We start from the raw sequence: 22,456 nt of genomic DNA, 5'->3' as shown, positions 1-22,456 counted from the left end.
CTATGAAGTTTCATCATTCTGGGTCAAGTGGTTCTCAAGTTACTGACCAGAAATGGTTTTCAATGTTCAGGCCCCTGTGACCTTGACCTTTCACAGAGTGATCCCAAAATCGTTAGGGGTCATCTACTCTGCATGACCAATCATCCTATTAAGTTTCAACATTCTGGGTCAAGTGGTTCTCAAGTTACTGACCGGAAATGGTTTTCAATGGTCAGGCCCCTGTGACCTTGACCTTTAATGGAGTGACCCCAAAATCGATAGGGGTCATCTACTTTGCATGTACAATCATCCTATGAAGTTTCAACATTCTGGGTCAAGTGGTTCTCTAGTTATTGATTGGAAATGGTTTTCCATGTTCAGGCCCCTGTGACCTTGACCTTTGATGGAGTGACCCCAAAATCAATAGGGGTCATCTACTCTTTATGACCAATCATCCTATGAAGTTTCAACATTCTGGGTCAAGTAGTTCTCTAGCTATCGATCGGAAATGGTTTTCAATGTTCAGGCCCCTGTGACCTTGACCTTTGACAGAGTGACCCCAAAATCAATAGGGGTCATCTACTCTTCATGACAAATCATCCTATGAAGTTTCAACATTCTGGGTCAAGTGGTTCTCTAGTTATTGATCGGAAATGGTTTTCAATGTTCAGGCCCCCGTGACCTTGACCTTTGACGGAGTGACCCCAAAAACAATAGGGGTCGTCTACTCCAGCAGCCCTACAACCCTATGAAGTTTGAAGGTTCTAGGTCAAATGGTTCTCCAGTTATTGCTCGGAAATGAAGTGTGACGTACGGACGGACGGACAGGGCAAAAACAATATGTCTCCTGGGGGAGACATAATTACTTGAATGTCATCCATGCAAAGTAAAGTTACTGACCAGACAAAAAAAGACTTATTATCTTTTACCTCTAAGTGTGACCTTGACCTTTGAGATAGTTGGCCTGAGTCTTGCACACAAGAAAATGTAACATTATGGGGAACATTAAAATTTTTGTTCTAAGTGATTCTGACATCCCTTGATGGATAGTAGTAATGGACTGGACATGGAACAGACCCACTCAACCTCTGATGAAATGTGACTTTGACTTCTATGCCAGGGGTCTTTATGTTGCAAGTCATCCTATTATGAGGAATATTTATGCAAATTAATTTATAAATCCCTTAATAAATGGCAGAGTTATGGACCAGACACAAAACAGACCATGTTAACCTTTGAACTCCAATTTTGAACTTACAAATAGTGGTCTGGATATTACACTGGATACTTTTCTCATTACAGGAAAATTTGTGCCAATTTTTTTTCAAAATCGCTTCATGGATGGTAAGGTTATGGACCAGACACCAAGTGTGAGTACTGACAGACAGTTGGAAGGACGCAGTCCATTTCTGTCCCCCTTTTCTCTTTGAAAAAGGCTGGGCAATAAACATTCGGTGATCAAATTTACTTCTGCAAGTGGGAGTTTTTAAACAGAAACATTCTGTTTAGCTTTCTTTACAATGAAATTAAGGGTCTTTGGAGATATTCAGTTACATAAACTTACCTCATCCTCAGACTCATTGTGTGGCACAGCAAATGCATTTGTAACTTCTACAACACCTTTGTCATGTGTACCTATAACAAAAAAAACAGGCAGGGTATAGAGATGGTACCTACATTTCAACGCTAACAACTAATCAAGTGCAAAACTGAAGCATACATCACTTTTCTCATAACAGCAAGATTTTAACATAGCTCTGCATGGTAAATATGAGGAAATTTTACAGTGACCAGAGCTCCAGATAAGGTTTTGTGCAATTAGTAACGGTACTACCTGATGTTTTGTGCAATTAGTAACGTTACTACCTGATATTTTGTGAAATTAGTAACGGTACTACCTGATAACAGACAAAAATTAGTAACAAGGAAATTTGTTTAGTATCAATACCACTCAACTTACTTTTGAAATAAAATTAGTAAGACTCTTATATACTTGGCTAAAAATGTGTCATATATAGAACCCTGATTTATTTGTTCAGAACATCAACAGAACATCAACATGTATCTGTTTACAAAATAGTTTCCTTATATTATTAATATTACATGTTTATTACTTTCGCCGATGAAAAAACATATGTAAGCAGTGTGTTCTTTTTAATTTCTTTCTCGCACTGTGCGCTGCCATTTTATTTTGACTGGATCGGTAGGTTGGAAAAAAGAAACAAAATAATGCAAGAAAGTGGTAAACCAGTCTATTGCTTTTTGCTATAAATATCAATAAATTAAATATAGTACCAGAAAGATATATTGGGTTACAGACCACCAAATGTGCAACTCAGCACGGACATGCAGTTATGAATATCGCTCAATCTTCCTTTGAAATTCGTAATACTGTTTACATGTCGTACTGATACGACCAGATTTTAAAATAAATTCATATCCGACACCCAACAAATTCATATTTACGAAAATACTGCCCTTATCTGGAGCTCTGTGTGACAGTGGCTAATGAAAGGTGATTTACACTTCCTTTGAACTATAGAATATCTGCATTGCATTAACAGAAGTTTCTGTAACTGCTATTTTGCAAGGTAAATGTGCATCCAAATACCTAGGTCAATATGAAAATTAGTTACACAGGGTTCACGCCATACAAAGTAGAACAACTTCTTTCAGCACAATTTTTGGCATGGTTGTATGGCGGAGACCATCAGGCAGATGATACTCTAGTTTTCCTCTTACATTTTGAGCTCTCAGTTATTTTTAAAAAACTGAATTTTATGAAAATGCTGCGACATGCAATGCCATAAATTCTTGCCTCTGAGAAAAATAACTCTATATTTCCTATGATCGCATCAAATTTGTTGGACTAATATAGTGATATACCAGGAACTTTCCCAACGGATTTCACTGGGGATTGTGACCAGGTAGTGACAGTCAAAAGATACCAGGCTGTTCCGAAACATCCTATTATTTTGGACTTGACCTGGGTATGTTACATCCACATTTGATGTGCACCTGTGGTTAATTATAGGGGATTTAGCCCTGGCACATAGCACAGAAGATGAAAATCCCTGAGACGGTAATGTCCATAATATATAGTTATTTGTCTTTATCTCAATAATAATAGCGAGGCAATTTTTTCGATGTCTTCCGGTTCTGTTTTATGTACAGTCCACAGACTGGTTGTCTTCATGAGTAACAGAGCACCCCAAATCAGTCACAGAAATTTGTAAACCGTGCCAACATGTTTCTTTTATTTCTTTTTCAATTTGAAAATTTATATGCAACTGAAAAATATATTTTAAACAGTAAGGAAGTGTAACTGTAAAGGCCGTCAAGTTTCTGTGCGGAGTGCAAACAAAACAAGAGCTGTCCGTAGACAGCGCGCTCGACTTTTCTCAGTGCTTGACTCTGAATTTGAGCTTTGCCAGTAAAAAAAAAATCCAAGTTAAAAAGGGGCATAACTCTGTTAAAATTCAAATTATAGTTATGAGAATTGTGTCTCCTGGTGTAGACTTTGATAGTAAATAACTATTTTGAGTTTCAAGTCAAAAGCTTTAATAGTAACAGAGATATTTGACTTTATCAAAAACTTTAACTAAAAATTCTAGGTTAAAAAGGGGCATAATTCTGTCAAAATTCAAACCAGAGTTATAGGAATTGTGTCTCCTGGTGTAGATTTTGATAGTAAATAACTATTTTGAGTTTCAAGTCAAAAGCTTTAACCCTTACCCTGCTAAATTTCTATGATGAACTTGTTCATCTTTCAATTTGGACAGTACCATTAACTGTTAAAAGTGGTGCTTATCAAAAAGATACAGACTGAATGGCGAACAGTGCAGATCATGATCAGACTGCACGGATGTGCAGGCTGATCATGATCTACACTGGTCTCAAAAGCAGAATCAATCGTGTCCAGCATGATAAGGGTGAATAATAACAGAGATATTTGACTTTATCAAAAATTTTATCAAAATTTCTAAGTTAAAAAGGGGCATAATTCTGTCAAAATTCAATTCAGTGTTAAGGGGATTGTTTCTCCTGGTGTAGACCTTTGACAGTAAATAAGTATTTTATGTTTCAAGTCAATAGCTTTGATAGTAACAGAGATATTTGACTTTATCAAAAACGTTAACCAAAAATTCTAAGTTAAAAAGGGGCATAATTCTGTCAAAATTCAAATCAGAGTTATGGGGATTGTTTCTACTAGTGTAGACTTTGATAGTAAATAACTATTTTAAGTTTCAAGTCAATAGCTTTGATAGTAACAGAGATATTTGACTTTATCAAAAACTTTAACCAAAAATTCTAAGTTAAAAAGGGGCATAATTCTGTCAAAATTCAAATCAGAGTTATGGGGATTGTTTCTCCTGGTGTAGACTTTGATAGTAAATAACTATTTTAAGTTTCAAGTCAATAGCTTTGATAGTAACAGAGATATTTGACTTTATCAAAAACTTTAACCAAAAATTCTAAGTTAAAAAGGGGCATAATTCTGTCAAAATTCAATCAGAGTTATGGAGATTGTTTCTCCTGGTGTAGACTTTGATAGTAAATAACAATAGTCAAGTCAATAGCTTTGATAGTAACAGAGATATTTGACTTTATCAAAAACTTTAACCAACGGTGACGCCGACGCCGACGCTGGGGCGAGTGCAATAGCTCTACATTTTCTTCGAAAAGTCGAGCTAAAAAGAAAATTCTAAAGCCAGTACAAAAACGCGGCAAATTACGTCACCATGACACCGGCTTCCCATTAAATTTGCAAAGTATGATATTCGCTGTAACAGATGTGATGACACTAAGAGCTTCCTTGGGCGCTTCTTCCTTCTTGTTCTTCTGTGTCCGACCCGAGATAGAATTGCCCTAATGACAAGAAAGAGGCCCAAGAACATAGTTCTCTGGCCAAAATTTCACACCATCTCCTATTCGGTAGGACCACCAGTAATGCGAGAACAATATATGGCAGAATGAGAAGCTATAACTTCAATATCAAAGAAACATCATAGCAATATAAATTTAAGACCAAATAAAACATCATTTGAATTAAAAAATTACACTACTTTTGTAGAAATGTTGGTTTACCCCAGTTGATAATGTAAACAAGCGCCGTAAACAAGGCTGTAAAAGTCCACTTCAGGTTCCCGATAGAGCATTTTACTTGAGCTAAGTGATCCGACTCAACTCAATTCCATCCAGGGAATAAACACCCAAGGACGCCCTAAATGTAAACTTGCTGTTTCAAGTGAATAGGTTCTCGCGAATTTTCACTTTCTTTCCAGTAGTGAGTAGTTTCTTTGTAATAGGCAGGGTTCTGCCGAGGATCAAAAATGGTGGGGACACAAATCATGTCCCCTTGGTATAAAAAATGTGGGAATATTTTCAAAATCTTGGGGACAACAACTTTTGACATTGAAATGTCATTGAAATTAGGCAGTAACATTACTAAAATTGAAGTCTTTATTGTAGTCCAACCAAGAGTGAAAATCATATATCTTTCACATTTCTTGAATGTTTAAGAGATAACTTTCTGGAGCAACCTATCAACCATCCAACCAGATGGGCACAAGAAGAACCAGGAAATATTTTAGATCTGTGTCTAGTTGATAACCTGGATCTTATACGCAACATTGAAATTACCTCTAGATTAGGTAACAGCCATCACTTAAGTATTGAAATGGAGTTAATGCCTGCTATAAATGAACGTACATCTGATTGTCTTAAAAGAAACTACTATAAAGGGGATTACTTAGCTGCTAAGGATAAAATAAGTGATACTGACTGGAGCTGCATGGACCCTATGAACATGGAGGACAGTTGGAAATACTTTTCTGAGAATATAAATAAAATTGTCAGTGAGACGGTTCCTCTATACAAGTCACACAAAAAGAAACCTAAACCTCCCTGGATGGATAATTATTGTCTAAGACTCGTCGAAGACAAATATCGAGCTTGGAAGAAGTACAGCTTCTCTCGAAAGCATGAAGACTACCTAAAATATTGGACTATTAGGAACAGAGTTACACAAAGTGTAAGGTATCATAAAAAACTTTATGAAAGAGGAATTTCTCTAGATGTCAAATCTAATCCAAAGTCATTCTGGAAATTTGTAAAACATAAGACTAATGTAAAATCTGGTGTTAATGATTTGAAAAGCTCTGATGGAGAGTGGATAACTGATGACACTGACAAAGCTGAGGAACTAAACAACTTCTTCATTTCAGTATTTACAAAAGACGAGAGTGTTGAAATGCCAAATTTTTATATAAATATTGACAGCACTATTACTGATATAGTGGTCACTGTAGATAAAGTCAAATCTCTACTGAAAGCTGTAAATGTTTCAAAATCAGAAGGACCAGATAATATGCATCCTAGATTTCTTAAAGAAACAGCAGAAAGTATTGCTCTTCCTGTTACTATACTATTCAACAAATCCATATCAGAAGGATCTGTTCCAAATGAGTGGAAGCTAGCTAATGTTACAAGTATTTTTAAAAGTGGTGATAAGACTCAAGCAAGCAACTATAGACCTATAAGCATAACCAGCATTCTATGCAGACTCTTAGAAGGTATAATAAAGACATCTATAATGTCTCACTGTAATGACAATAACATATTTTAAGACTCTCAGTATGGCTTTAGGAACAGGAGAGGTTGTATACTGCAGCTGCTGAAAGTTTTTGATGACTGGTCTAAATTCATAGATAATGACACTCCCATAGATGTTATTTCCTGGATATAAGAAAAGCCTTTGATTGTGTTCCACATGGTAGACTAATTTTAAAGCTGAAGTCATTGGGTATATCTGGAAAATTTTGTATTAAATTGGATCAGCAACTTCTTGAAAGATAGGAAGCAACGTGTAGTGAAAATGGACATGCATCAGAAGGGTGGCAAAATGCTCGAGATGGTTTCAGGACTCAAACATTGGGCCCTTATATTGTGAATTTGTTTAAATACGGACTTGCAAGAACGTAGGTAATAATACCATACTTTAAAAATATTCTAGTATGATGAAGATCATAAATGGCACTTACACAATCTCCGAGAATTTTTATGAAACACAATTCAAGAAAGATCTATAATTACCATTTTTGAAATGGATCATCAAAAGTGATTAAATGTACTTCAATTACTTTGATCAAATGTAAGGTCATGAAATTTGGAAGAAAACCCCTTTTTATAATCTATGAAATTCAGATCAAATATACGATAAGAAATTTAACAGTTGGGGTTTGACAGTGGAAAGATTTGAAATTCATACAAACTATTTAAAGTTAAAATAATGCCCATTATAAGCCAACGAGTAAATAACGCAGGCAACCCGACATTTTCAGGCATCATTAATCGTTCCCCTTTATTTCACTAGAAATAGAGGAAGCGCCTGAATTACATTCTATACAAATCACATTGTTTATGATATAAATGGACTAGAACAGAATGGTACCTGACTCAAATGGACAAAGATCATCCTTGGCCTGTGATTGAAAATGATTCAGCAAGAAATCACTACAGATTTTAGCTGATTGCACACGACTTCATCTCAGATTTTGAACAATTAGTCTTAAAAGCTTTGTGAAATGTACCACAAATGCTTACAAAAGAAATGAAACCGCATGACATTAAGAAAAGTTTTGCAAAATCATAGAAAATAATGTAAGAACATTCATTGGATTGCAGTGAAAGGTTTGGAATTTCTAGACAATTAAAGTTAATAAAAAGTTGATAAAAACCCAACAGATGTTTGATAAACGTTCGTTTTTTATGATAAAATCTTTATTCGTTACAAATGATATATGGAACCATTTGCCTTGTAACGTTATATAGTATGCCTAATAAATGGATTACAATGTTCAGCGAGATCACAGATTAGAGTTGTACAATCATGTTTATGAAGATTTATAACCAGTAATTAATTTTAATCTACAGAGCAATGAACTCACTGGATTAAAACATTTAATACACAGAAAGTGATAACTATGTATGTTTGGTTTGAGAAAACTCTAACCGAGCAATAAAAAGTGATAAACGAGTTGCAACGGACTCAGAATGTAGTTCGTACAGGATCCAATACAAATTCCATACATATTATACAGTGTAAAATATCATCCTAGAAGTTGGTAGTCACTGTCTTCTGAGGTTCATCCGAATTTTTAATCACCCATTTGTTGTTAAACCTTTCCGAGTACGAATTTTTCAGTTGTGGAGACAAATTAAGATGAGCGAACTTAGTGGCAGATTTAATTAATGGAACCTTATTAAATATCGTGTCGAATTAATACACTCTGCCGAGATAGTGGGTGGAGAATGGTAAACATCTGGTTTGTGTGGTCTATCGGGCTTTTTATGAAGCGACATGCAGTCCCAGGCCATTAATCATTAGACTGAATGTTTTTCTTGTTTACAGATACAGCAACGTAGCTTAAAATTGTTCACTGTTGATCAAAATGACGTTTTTGCGGGAAACTCTTCTATTCGGATATGGAAGAAAATATGAACAATTCATACTCAGTTCCAGTCGTCCCGTACGCACATTCGTCCCCAAAATTTTCGTAACGCGACAACTGACGCTTCTAGACCAATTTTTGTGCAACATTCATTATTTTTATGCGAGATTCTCGCGATATCGCGGCCTTGGCAGAACCCTGAATAGGATATATTAAAGATAAATCCCCATTCTAGACGATGCCTTAATTCTTACTAATACCCATAAGTGGAGCCTAGACAGTATACAGTGCTTTCAGGTATAGCAGATAGCTAACTTATTTTTCGAGTTCTCCAATTCATAGAAATGAAATTTAGAATTTTTTTTGTCTGTATATCGAACAGAAACAGCTATCATTTTCAAAACATTCAGCTTTTAATAGAAATTTATGTGTGTTTTCTCTCCATGCCACTGTTTACATATGCGCCGATTTAGGGTGTACAGGATAGCTTTGGTCATTTTTTCCATTATTAGTTTAAAATCCACATCTAAACAAACTTCCCAATATTTTTTCACTATAAATCAGAATAATAATGTATTACCTTTTCAAAAACATTCAGCTTTTTAAATTTCTATCAAATACTTTTCAATCACTGATGTTTTTTTACATACACACTGATTTAGTCAGTAGAGGATAGCTTCAATTTTCATTTGATGACATATGAAAAATAACACAAAAAGAATGTCTGTTTGCATGCCAGTAAATGAATGATATGAAAATTTATACAATAATTCAAGTTTAAACAAGCAAATTCGATGAATTGGTATCCCCCGCCGAAAGGGTTTGTGGTGAGGAATGGCAAAAAGATATATCCGGCAAAAAGTTAAGGATGTTAATAAGAAGCAAATAATTTCATTAGTCAAAATCAATTTAACAGAAACAAATGTTTAATTAAAGAGTACATAATAAATGTATGATACTTTGATCCTAACTAAAGAATTTATTTTGAATGGAATATGCTTACTGTATTAAGCTTAGCTTTTAAAATTAAATGCAGTTAATTGAAATGTGAGCTTGAAGTTTAACTGGAACGAAATATTGTCTTTGAGTGGTTTGGCACCAGGTGTTGCTGTTTAACAAGTTCATGTACATTTGAACTTAAAAGAACAGATGTCCTTAAGAGAACACAGGTAAGATATCTTGAACATGGCTAAGGACAAGGTTTGTGCAGTCACAACTTAAACATGTTGAAGGTTTGAACATTTAAAAAAAAAAAAAAAAAAAAAAAAAAAAAAGGAATGGAAATATATATTATGTATATATTTATTTTTTTAGGGGGTGGGGGTGCAGGGGAACGTGAGAGGAAACAAAATTTCACATGTTGATTATAAATATTGATTGAAAATTAAAAATGAAAAAAAAAAAAAAAAAAAGGGGTAAAAGGGGGAAGTTGGGGGGGGGGGGGGGGGGGGGGGGGGGGGGGGGGGGGGGCAGAGGATGCATGATCAGTGGTGGGCATGACTGGATGGAGAAGTGAGGGGGGGGGGTGACCAAGGCAAGTGGGTGACCAGGTGTGGGTGCGCAACTTCACATGTTTATAATAAATGTTCACAGAAAAGAATGAAAGAAATTTAATGAAATTCTGCCAAATGGTAAGTTTGTTATGTACAAATATGTGGATTTTTACACAATTAAGGGCAATAACTTTGAAGTTACAAAAGAAATCCGTACAAAATTGTCTGTGCACAACCACATTATAGTGCTCTAAATTCTGTTAAAGTTTCATAGTTCTAGGTCAAATATATCAAAAGTTATGATGCAGAAATTGCCATATCTATAGATCTATAGTACCCTATATAGTTAACACTAGAAACTTCTAAGGGCCATAACTCTGGTGTTACTTGGGCAATCTGTCTGAAACTTGATGGGCCCCATAACCTCATAGTGGTGAACATGTATATGAAGTTTGTTTGAAAAAAAATCTAAAATAAGGAATGATTTCTTTTTTTTTTTTTGTGGGGGGGTTGTCGGGGGGGGGGGGGGGATGTGTGTGATCAAGGTAAGGGGGGTGACCAGGTGTGGGTACACAACTTCACATGTTTACAATAAATGTTCATGGAAAAGAATTTAAGAAATTTAATGAAATTCTACCAAATGGTAAGTTTGTTATGTACAAATATGTGGATTTTTAGACAATTAAGGGCAATAACTCTGAAGTTACAAAAGAAATCCGTACAAAATTGTCTGTGCACAACCACATTATGGTGATCTAAATTCTGTTTAAGTTTCATAGTTCTAGGTCAAATATATCAAAAGTTATGATGCAGAACAGGGCCCTCGTTTGCCGATTTTTGGGGCCGAAATTCGGCCCCAATCCCCCCTCGAAATAGTATGTTTTTTTCCCCCCAAGTGTAGAAAAATTCCCCCTCGAAAGAAAAAAAATCAAGAAAAAAATCAATACCCGACAGTCTTAGGAGCATCTCGTAACTTAATGGGCCTGATAAAGTTTTACTCAGGGGTTCCATTTGACCCGGGAACCCGGGTCCGGGAGATTTTCAAAAGACGCTCAAAGGACCCGGCATGATAATTGCCTGTGCGTCACTCGGGACCCGGAGACATTTTCCTTTGATAATCCTTCCTCTTATCAGTCATTTCCTACAGTAAAACTATGTCCACGACAAACACGTGTATTCAAAATAAACACTCGCTGTCATGCCCTCCTGCCTTTGATCTTCTGCTAAATTCCCGCCCTTTATCCTGTGGACATGCCACGCTGATTTTTTCTTTATCAGCAAGTTACTTCACGGCGAGTGAACATAGGTAATGAGAATCATTGAAGCGTTAACATTAATTGATAAAGCGTTACCCGTATTGAGCCTGCATACTGTCAAAAAAGGCGCCAATTATTATCGTAATTAAGCGACCTGCTGATTACCGAGCATGTGAAAAGTGTCCTGCATGATTTCTTCATGCAAACTTTAAATTTGATCATTGTTTAATGATTGTACCTTAATATCAACGAGAAAATCCACAAGTTTAAATGAATTTGGAAAGTAAAAAAAAGTTTAGAATGTCCGTTCACGATTCTAATTACACCCGATGACATATGCAATTTTTCCAAAATTCACTACAAAAACTTGACTTTCAATGCAATTTTTAATGAAAAGTAGCATCATTATTTGAGGAACTATCTCTGGTTTACCTTAGTGGACCAAGTTAACTGGCAAAAACAACATTTCAGACGACATTCCAAAAGTGTACCAGTATCCGGATAGTACGTTTTTGGATACATTTTTACAGTGTTTTAGCACTTTTCTGTTAAACAAACAAAAATATTGAAGAAAAACCTCATCAAATTAAAATGAATTTTGATAAAAATTTATTTACAATATGAGATTATATGACCTGAAACAGAAATTGTTATTATGCTGTAACATGTTCTTGGTTGTAGTAGCTATTAATAACCTAGTATTACCTTATAAGAAAATATAGTCAATTGTACTGATGTGTTGGGGCAGGACTCTTGTATTCTGAAAAAGGACCCTTCAAAATTTGGACCCAAGGGTCCCGGGACTCTTGGGTTTTCAGGTCTAGTGGAACCCCTGGTTTTACTGATCGTATAATACGCGCGTTTTTCAGTTCCCTGGATGCGTGTATGCAAAGTTACTTCCCTTTGGAAAAAAATGTCGCATAATGCACATCATACCGTAAAAAGATCACGGATGCAACAGGGGCGAAATGCGCAAAAATAGATTTGCTTTTTAAGCAGCATGCTCTCAAAAAAAAAAAAAAATTACTGTCATGGACACTGCTGTTTCATCAGGGCCAGACATGCACAATCAGGTAGATACGATGAAGGGAAGCCCTGCTCCGGCTGCTGCTGAGACAATGTCCGTGGATACTGCTAGTGCTACCGATAATGACAACATGTGAACCTCGATTGGATGTCACATAACTGATTTAATAAAAGAAAATAAAAGTTGCCTGTTTTCAATAGATTATGTTCTGTACAATACTTCAGATATATTCACATTAGTTTGATATCTGTAATACTCAATTGATCTTAATTTAAGGGGTTATGATCAGATGTCATATCTCCAGAATGAATTCCCCCCTCCCTTGAAAACGACGCGAAATTCCCCCCTCCAAGGGCCCCGGCCCCAATCCCCCAAAATTTAGAGAGGGCCCTGCAGAAATTACCATATTTATAGTACCCTATATAGTTAACACTAGAAACTTCTAAGGGCCATAACTCTGGTGTTACTTGGGCAATCTGACTGAAACTTGACGGGCCGCAAGAACTCATAGTGGTGAACATGTATATGAAGTTTTAAATAAATAATCCTAACCATTTCCTAGATATGGCTCCGGACGGACGGACGGATGGAAAGACGGATGGAAGGACGGACAACGCAAAACTATATCCCTCCGACTTTCGTCGGGGGATAATTAGGTATTTCAATAAGCAAATATGGCAGCCGCCGATTGAAAGTAGAAAGTGCCGCTCGCTTGAAAACTTATAAATTCACTCGTGATTTTTTCAGTGGAAAAGACATTTTCTTTAAAACCAAATTCGGGGGTGAAACTTTGCTTTTATCTCGTAACACAGAAAGTTGGAAGTGATTTTCAATTTTCATAAATACAGCAGCAAACAAGAAGAAATTTCTACAGATGATGGATTACCTTGCAAGTATCCTATTTTTGCATAAATAAAATCATTATCAACTGGCATTTACAAGCGATTTGCCCCTAAAACTTCAAATCGAAGAGTGCTCACTGCGCATGCGCACCGGAAGTTATGAAATTCTTTGGGAGAAGCAATAATTCATTTTCTGTTACTATCACCACTAAAGGGGAAGTAACTAAAACACTGCTATTTTAAGGACGGATTACACCAAACCGGAAGTGACTACTCAGTGTTACATGTGAAGTAGTCCAAAATGTAGTTCCATGCTATGGATGAAATCTGGTATAATGAGTGACTTGAGGAGGTGACAGTTAAACTTTTGGCTTATGTTTATTGCTTATTGTATTGAGAATAGATCTCAGGGCTAGACACTAACCATTTTGGGCCACTGGTCCGAAGAGCAGTTTCCACTAAATTTTTAAATGAAACAGTTACTGGTCCTCCAAATATTTCACTGGTCCTTGTTGCTTTTCAATGGCCTCGGACCAGCGGACCAGTGTTAGTGTCGAGCCCTGGATCTAGACCATTTTCATTGTAAATTTCTTGGAATAAGTTTTATTCTTTGCGAAAAATGTCTACCTACGCGTAATTGCTAAACGGCTGTTTTCATGGGGGCATTTTTAGAGGGTGATGTTTCTCAGAACAGATTATTTTTCTTATATACAACATAACATGTCAATATTTTTCTATTTTTGGTAAGAAGACATGTTATACTAAATGACCATAATATTATATGGTTTTCATATCACTGAAATGCTCTAAAGTGCTGAAAATGAGGTCTGAATGTTTTGTTATTAATATGAAATAAATAAGGAATTGAATTGGTAGAATGTAACCTTTAAGGACGGATTACACCAAACCGGAAGTGACTACTCAGTGTTACATGTGAAGTAGTCCAAAATGTAGTTCCATGCTATGGATGAAATCTGGTATAATGAGTGACTTGAGGAGGTGACAGTTAAATTTTTGGCTTATGTTTATTGCTTATTGTATTGAGAATAGATCTAGACCATTTTCATGGTAAATTTCCTGGAATAAGTTTTATTCTTTGCGAAAAATGTCTACCTACGCGTAATTGCTAAGGCCTAAAAAAAAATATGTTTGTTTCCTGTAACATGCTGAAAACAAGAGGGCCATGAAGGCCCTGTATCACTCACCTGACCTATTGACCTAAAGATCAACAAGATTAACATTCTGACCAAGTTTCATTAAGATATGGTCATAAATGTGGCCTCTAAAGTGTTAACTAGCTATTCATTTGATTTGACCCCGTGACCTAGTTTTTGATCCGACATGACCCAGATTCGAACTCGACCTAAAGATCATCAAGATTAACATTCTGACTAAGTTTCATGAAGATACAGTCATAAATGTGGCCTCTAAAGTGTTAACAAGCTTTTCCTTTGATATGACCTAGTGACCTAGTTTTTGACCCCATCTAACCCAGATTTAAACTTGACCTAAAGATCATCAAGATTAACATTCTGACCAAGTTTCATTAAGATATGGTAATAAATGTGGCCTCTACAGTGTTAACTAGCTTTTCCTTTGATTTGACCTGGTGACCTAGTTTTTGACCCGACATGACCCAGATTCAAATTTATCCTAAAGATCATCAAGTTTAACATTCTGACTAAGTTTCGTGAAGATATAATCATAAATATGGCCTCTAGAGTGTTAACAAGCTTTTCCTTTGATTTGACCTGGTGACCTAGTTTTTGACCCCACCTAACCCAGATTTGAACTTGAGCTATAGATCATCAAGATTAACATTTTGACCAAGTTTCATTAAGATAAGGTCATAAATGTGGCCTCTACAGTGTAAACTAGCTTTTCCTTTGATTTGACCTGGTGACCTAGTTTTTTATCCTACATGACCCAGATTCAAATTGGACCTTAAGATCATCAATATTAACATTCTGACCAAGTTTCAAGAAGATACAGTCATAAATGCGGCCTCTACAGTGTTAACAAGCTTTTCCTTTGATTTGACCTGGTGACCTAGTTTTTGACCCCAGATAACCCAATATCGAAAACGTCCAAGATTTTATTAAGGGTAACATTCTGACCAAGTTTCATTAAGATCGGGCCAAAAATGTGACCTCTACAGTGTTAACAAGCTTTTCCTTTGATTTGACCTGGTGACCTAGTTTTTGATCCCAGATGACCCAATATCAAACTCGTCCAAGATTTTATTGAGGGTAACATTCTGACCAAGTTTCATTAAGATTGGGCCAAAATTGTGACCTCTACAGTGTTAACAAGCTTTTCCTTTGATTTGATCCGGTGACCTAGTTTTTGACCCCAGATGACCCAATATCGAACTCATCCAAGATTTTATTGAGGGTAACATTCTGACCAAGTTTCATTAAGATTGGGCCAAAAATGTGACCTCTAGAGTGTTAACAGTCAAATTGTTGACGACTGACAGACGGACGACGACGGACACAGGGAGATCACTAAAGCTCACCTTTGAGCACTTTGTGCTCAGGTGAGCTAAAAATGGGGGTCGGTAGGTAGGAATTTTTTTTTTTTTTTTTTTTTTTAGTAGGTGTCAGAACATTTCAGTGTTTCAGAATGATTACCGATAATTGTTGATGTTTTTTTTTTCACTTTCAACACTGGTCGGGAGGAGGATGATTGTGTCCATATTTTGGGACACTTTTCAAAATAATTATTTTTCGGGATAACAGATTGCTACAGTCTTCCATTTTTAATTATTTTAGAAATAAGTCCTGTTTCTTTGAGTCATATGAAGTTATGACGTCTACAGCATCACAATTTATGAGATAGAATTGGAGGTCCACTAAAGTCTGAGCAGGTCTACTAGATTTTAGCAGTTGGTGAACCTGCTGGCAACTGCTGAAAAAAGTTAAGGTCAAGGCCTGATTAGGCAGTTAATTGGCGATAATAATAAGGTTACTAAACACTGAAATGTTCTGACACCTACTAAAAAAAAAAAATTCCCTACCTACCGACCCCCATTTTTTTCAGCATGTTACAGGAAACAAACATATTTTTTTTTTTAGGCCTAATCAATAGGTGTGATAATCCAATCAAACTCTATCATGTTTATATATGAATATAAAAACGTTTACTGCATTTATTGCCAAAGCACAATTAATGTCCTTTGAATATATGCGGCGTAACAAACACGTGCCTCTGATCATTCCTAATAGAGTTTGATTGGATTATCACACCTATTGATTACATCAGTTAATCAGTATATTTGTAAGCACACACAAGTGACATGTGACAAATAATGTCTAACAAGGTAAGTCAGACAGACAAGCAGATACTTTATTCACCAAGGTAATGAGTATACAAATGAATTATGCTAATATTTTGTTTTATAAAAAGTTTTTTTTTTTTTACAATGTAATATTTTTTCGTAGCAGTCAACAATCTATATAAAAAACTATAAATTGCAGTATACTAAGTGTCAAGGGACTCATAGAATTGTTTCATACTCATTTACATAGTGCAATTACTTGTAATTTTTATTCAAGATTATTCTGATCATTTGATTCATTACACACATATTTATCATAACACATGTATACAGCACTAATAGCAAGTTATTTACTATAATAGGGTAACTATTCTGCGCGGAGTGACGAATGAAATTGTATAGGTCTGTGAATGGGCACATTTAATATGCACGCAAAAACAGAAAAAGGATTTACGTTGCTATTTAGACTGTAGAGTTAAAACAGTAAAAGTAGTGCTGAGATGTCAACATGGATAACTTCTTAGGTAGGCAATGTTCTTTTATAAATACTAGCGTCTACTTTCGGTTGTTGATCGGGTGGTACTTCTTAAAATTAGCTATATTACTTTATAATTTACAAAAGTCAGCTAATTTAGATTCATCGACGGTCTGCATAAATGTCGCAAGAGTGTCATTATCGTGAAATTACAGTTTTTTAAGTAAATATTTCTTACTACTGAAAATCGCACTTAAATAAATATGCTGTTAATATGATAAGCTTATTTAATTAAAGCTACAAATTATGGCGATGTGGTTATTCACGATGCGCAAATTTCTGTGCGCTCAACAATTTTCAGCTTCTTATAAAAACGTTTTGCGCATTTTATTTTCCTTTTGTAATTAATTATTTATTTGAGATATGATTGAATTCTATCATAAACCCTAAAAATACGATTTATTAAAGAAATACCTGTGTACATTTGAGAATTTTAGGACATGGAAATTCCGAATGCACAAATTTCCAGTGCGCATGCCGATTTTCAATCATGTACAAGACGTAACGCACAAAAGTATTTTAATTGCCTTTTGAAAAATAATAATTTATTATACACATGTTTGAATTCAGTCATAAATCACTTCAAAAATACCATTTGTTGAAGAAATACGGGTGTATTTCGGTTATGGCAATTTCCCGCGTGGTCGCCGAATTTCAATCTCTTATAAAATCGTTTTGCGTTAAAGAATTTTATTTATCCTTCTGAAACTTATTATTTATATTATACATGAAAGATTTCTGCAATAAACCCTACAAAAATACCATTTATAAATAAAATAAGGGTGTATTTCGGTAATGGAAATTTCCCGCGCGGTCGCCGAATTTCGATCTCGTATAAAGTCATTTTGCGTGAACGTATTTTATTTTCCTTTCGTCTTTTATTCATTAATGATATATATGATTGAATTATTTCAAAAAACCTTCAAAAATACCTTTAACTTACAAAATACAGGTGCATTCCGGTTATGGAAAATGTATTCCGGTATATCCCGGGTTTTAGGTGGATTCCGGTTTAATGTGTGACCGAAATCGCTTGAGGTTGTTAAAATCATACTTTTAAAATCATACTTTAAATGACGTGTATTTGCTAAAATATTTAATATAGAAAAAAGTAATAATGCTGCCACATTTTCCTTACAGATATGAAATATCATGATATTTTCCCCCCGTTTTTAACAGAACAGTCAGTGATTTTTTTACTTTTTTTGGCAACAGCCCATGCCTTTTCAACTGGGAATTTTTAGCGCGATAAACTTCAAAATTGGGAAAAATTAACAAACCTTAATAAAGAAATCATTTTGAAAAGTTTTATTTTAAGGTAAATTTATTTCATTCAAATATGCACTGAGGTTGAACAGACACGACAGACAGGTTATTTTCTGATGTCACAGGATCTGATGGCTCAGATAGCTTAGGGTCACCATGAGCTTCTGTTGATTTCTGAGGGTCATTTTGTGGCGACTCGGATTTCTTAGACAGATCACTTTGCTTTTCTGACGTTTGATTTGAATTTAATTTCTTTTTAACTTTACCAAAAGATGTTCGAATGTCCGGAGTACCGTTGGCGTGTTTAAGTTTTATTTTCTTATTATAATATTTGGAATTATGCGACGTTTTTTCGATAATTTAGGTAAGTTTCTAACATTTTTTTTCCGACTCATTTTTACGCATGAAAAAGCGTTTAGCGACCGTGATGAAAGTCATACTAAATGCCGTACTATGCCGTGACCCGTTTTATGTAAACAACGCGCTTCGAGTTGGCAACAAAATTCTGCGAATAAACCATAATTAGAGGCAGAATTTTTATGATTATTTGCATCGTTTTAGTTCAACTTTCAAAAGAAATCAACCTCATTGGGAAAAATCATCTCGTTTTGGGGAATTTTTAAGTATTTTTTGGGAATTTTCACCATTTTTGTCAATTGGGAAGATGCCGAATTTCGGAGTCAAATCGGCGCAAAAAAATCACTGACAGTACTCACATATTCTTATATTTTGCAGTAACGGGGATTTCGTGTTTGATATTTTACAACTAGAAGGAATGTCGTTCATAGAAAAGAGCAGTTTGTAAACAACAAAAATCATATTCTGTATTCTGTAAAGCAAATACTTCATGTGTGCGTCAAAATCGCTTACGAAAATAACATTAAATGCGAAAATAAGCAATATGTTGTTTAATTTCCTATTGTTTTCTTTACATTTTCGCCCAAATTAAAGATAATGTTGACACATGTATATAAATATCCGATGTCACAACAATCGCTTAATTGATTGTTAATTGCAATGCACACTGCAGATAAATATACACGTGCTCTATATCAACAAACAATTAATCAAGGTGTGATAATCCAATCAAAAGATCACGTTTTCTGATTATGATTTTAAATATCAATATAATGAAGATGGTGACATCTTTAACTTCTTTGAGTTACATTATAATTATTTCTATTTGGTTGAATCCCATAGAAATGAGGTGCATATATCTTGCACAAAAAAAAAAAAAAAAAAAAAAAAAAAATCAAAATGAAAATAAATAAATAAATAAAGAGGTATTAAAGATGTGACTTTATTGAAGTTATTTTCATAATTAAATTCAGCGAATTCGGACCATCAGGGTTCCCGCTGTCGGTCGCCAATGGCGCCAAATGCGACAAAATGTAAATTCTGGCGCTAATAATCTTCAATTGGCGAATTTCATTGGCGCCTACAAGATAATCGTCGATCTGATCTTCTGATCTTTCTCAATGACGCAATAACGGATTATCCGATATTTAACACTACACGAAGACAAAACACAACGTGTCAATATCAATTTACACCTCGGGGCATAATTTAAAACTTCGCGAGTCAAGAACGATTATCAGTCAATCTGATTTGCCAAATTTAGCCCTGCCTACTTACATGAAAGCAAATGAAATGAAATATTAGCTGCGTGTTTCGTCTAATGCACCACCTTTTTTATGATGTGTTTGTCTAATGCACCACCTTTTTTATGAAGCAAAAAACGCGAGATAAATTTACAGGTTATTTTAATGACAATCCGATTCGCCGAAATAATTGAGACCGAGAAAATGCCGGAAATAATGACACGTCAAAGCGCGATCAAAAGATACACATATTCTCCGATCGTAAATAGATAAATACGCGTTCGTAAATTTCAGTCTCGGTAATATAATTTCAATCGGAGAATTTTTGAGATACAAATGAACTAAAGTTACAAAATAATACAAAACAACACTGTTTTTGATAAATAACCTAAATTAATTTTGAAATAAAAAGTTAAAAGAATAAAGAGATAAATATTCATGTTTTAAAAACATCTATTTAGTGAAAATGACCATTAAAGGGAGATAATTAAAAATGGCAAACTATATAAAGGGATAATTTTATAGATTGAGCAATTACTTTTGTTTAGAAAATGTTCTTGAAAATGATTGAGAAGATTAAAAACTTTTTTTGATTCAATGTGATAATAGGATAAATATTTATGTTTTAAAAACATCTATTTAGTGAAAATGACCCTTAAAGGGAGATAATTAAAAATGGCAAACTATATAAAGGGATAATTTTATAGATTGAGCAATTACTTTTGTTTAGAAAATGTTCTTGAAAATGGTTGAGAAGATTAAAAACTATTTTTGATTTGATGTGATATTAGGATAGACTGGTTCAAGAGCAAATTGCATGGTTACTGTAAAGAATCAAATGAAAAAGAGATTGAAAAAGAAAATGGTATGTCGCCTATCACAGACTATTGGCTCCAACTTGAGAGCCACTGGCGCAAACTTTTCCTGATTGGCGAATTTGTTGGCGCAAAGTGAAATTGATCCAGAGGAAACCCTGGCCCATGATTTAAAAATTTATTTTTTTAATATAGCCGTGTACTAAAATAGTCTTTAAGATGATTTGAAAATATAAATAAACACCAAGTATGAAAATATGTTATAATGGAGGTTATTTTAAGATAGATAATCAGAACGATTTGTTCATAAATTATTTACGTATTAAACGCAGCTGATACATAAATCCCGTTATATTCGTTAATAAAAAAAAAATTATAAATGATGATTATTTCATTATTGTGAGATAAAAATTAGTCATTTTTCAAATGAAGGCAGGTACTAATATAGTCTTTAAGAAATTAAAAAAGAATTTTAGAAAATAAAGAAATTTAGACAAATATGGCTCATTTTCGTAAAAAAATAAATCTTATTTTCGCGAAAATAACCGTATTTTAACATTTTAATTGGTAATTAAGCGTTATTAAATTTTGAAATTGCTCAACTATCTATAGATTAAAGCTTAATTATAACAATGACGGCATTCTTAGATGTTTTCAGGCATATCATTGAATGGGGTCGAAATGTCCAAGGAGTTGGGGTTGAAATGTCTTGGGGTCGAATTGTCTCTTGGGGTTGAAATGTCTTGGGGTCGAAATGTCTTGCTAGCATAAACTCAACTATTTTTTTTATCATATTTAGAAAGATATTGCCTTAAGAAATGAAGTAATATTTTGAAAAATAGGAAATGTATTTTGTATAAAATGTCGTTGAAATAGCTATCTAAATATAAAATTTACCAAGCTATCCTCTATACCCTAAAATCCGCTATACCCTAAAGCACTGTATAACGATAGACAGTGGGGAAGCATAAAAGAGTACAGTGGTAAGGTTAGAAAACAAACGAAAAGTCTTTATAAAATCAGCCGACTCGAGAAATATTGAGTACGAAGTATTTACCGGGTCGCATATTTACAACTATACTAAGAAATCGTTAGGTACTCGTGAATGGGTGTTCAATCAGAATAATAGAATACCTAACAATGTTCCGATCACACGTCTCGCATCTTCATTCCGTCGCTCATATGAATCAACAATTGTAAATAAAACCACCGGATGAATCCGACACACGAGATTGACAGCCATTTTGGAAGTGAAAGGACAAGAGATAATTTATTGGATTAAAATAAAACGTGACTAATTTTCAATTCAGGCAAAAAGAAATTCGGATATACGATTTATTCTCCTAAACAAAGTAAGAAATAAATTTTATATGCTCAGAATATACAGTTTTAATTTTCCGTAATTTCATCTTACCACTTCCGGTTTGGAATTTTCTAAAATTTTGTGTGACATTTTTTCTACAATTTTGCTGTTGTCATCCAACATTTGGACAAATTTGCATGGGGACTTTATCTTGTGCTTGTATTAAAATGCGCTGAAATTCAGAAAAACAGGATTCAAGGGGTAATTTTGCTTTTATTTTAACTAAGCATCAACTTGTAGTACTTTTTCCGGATATGCACACTGTTCAATTTTTATATGTCTCTGCAAAAAGCACCATTGACCATATCAACATTGGCAGTGGCTACGATTACGGTACCGTAATCCTAGCCTCCGGTTCTAGGATTACGGGAGTTCCGTATTCCTAGACAACCCTATGAGGATAGGCTAGGACTACGGAAGTATTTTAAGAGGCATAAAGTATATGTTAGGACACGCATAAATGATGTTGTAAACTTACTTATTTCACTTAATTTTTCATGCCTGCCTTATTATTTCGTGTTTTCTATCCGCCGTTTTGGGTTAGTA

At 34.7% G+C, this 22,456-nt stretch overlaps 2 protein-coding genes across 5 annotated transcripts in view; one reads left to right on the top strand and one right to left on the bottom strand.

Moving 5' to 3' along the window:
- Window positions 1-21,835, bottom strand: part of LOC123556333 (eukaryotic translation initiation factor 3 subunit F-like) — a 30,720-nt gene extending 8,885 nt beyond the window's left edge. Inside the window, exons 1-2 of the mRNA XM_045346958.2 lie at window positions 21,682-21,835; window positions 1,544-1,614 (exon numbers count right to left, since the gene is read on the bottom strand). Of these exons, the coding sequence (XP_045202893.1) occupies window positions 1,544-1,614; window positions 21,682-21,790 (180 nt within the window). The 5' untranslated portion in view covers window positions 21,791-21,835. The remainder of the gene's footprint in view (window positions 1-1,543; window positions 1,615-21,681) is intronic.
- A 123-nt stretch (window positions 21,836-21,958) lies between these two features.
- LOC123556329 (nuclear factor related to kappa-B-binding protein-like) overlaps window positions 21,959-22,456 on the top strand; it is a 144,369-nt gene continuing 143,871 nt past the window's right edge. For 3 of the 4 annotated variants that reach the window (XM_053542558.1, XM_053542556.1, XM_053542557.1), the window contains exon 1: window positions 21,960-22,111. The gene's annotated coding sequence lies outside the window, so the exon portion shown is untranslated. Of the gene's footprint in view, window positions 22,112-22,456 lie in introns of all 4 variants that reach the window. The other variant, XM_053542559.1, reaches the window with a different exon arrangement.

Source organism: Mercenaria mercenaria, chromosome 5 (assembly GCF_021730395.1).
Source record: "Mercenaria mercenaria strain notata chromosome 5, MADL_Memer_1, whole genome shotgun sequence".
Classification (NCBI taxonomy): domain Eukaryota; kingdom Metazoa; phylum Mollusca; class Bivalvia; order Venerida; family Veneridae; genus Mercenaria; species Mercenaria mercenaria.
Note: the sequence above shows the minus strand (reverse complement) of the source record. Positions and strands in the feature narration are given on the sequence as shown.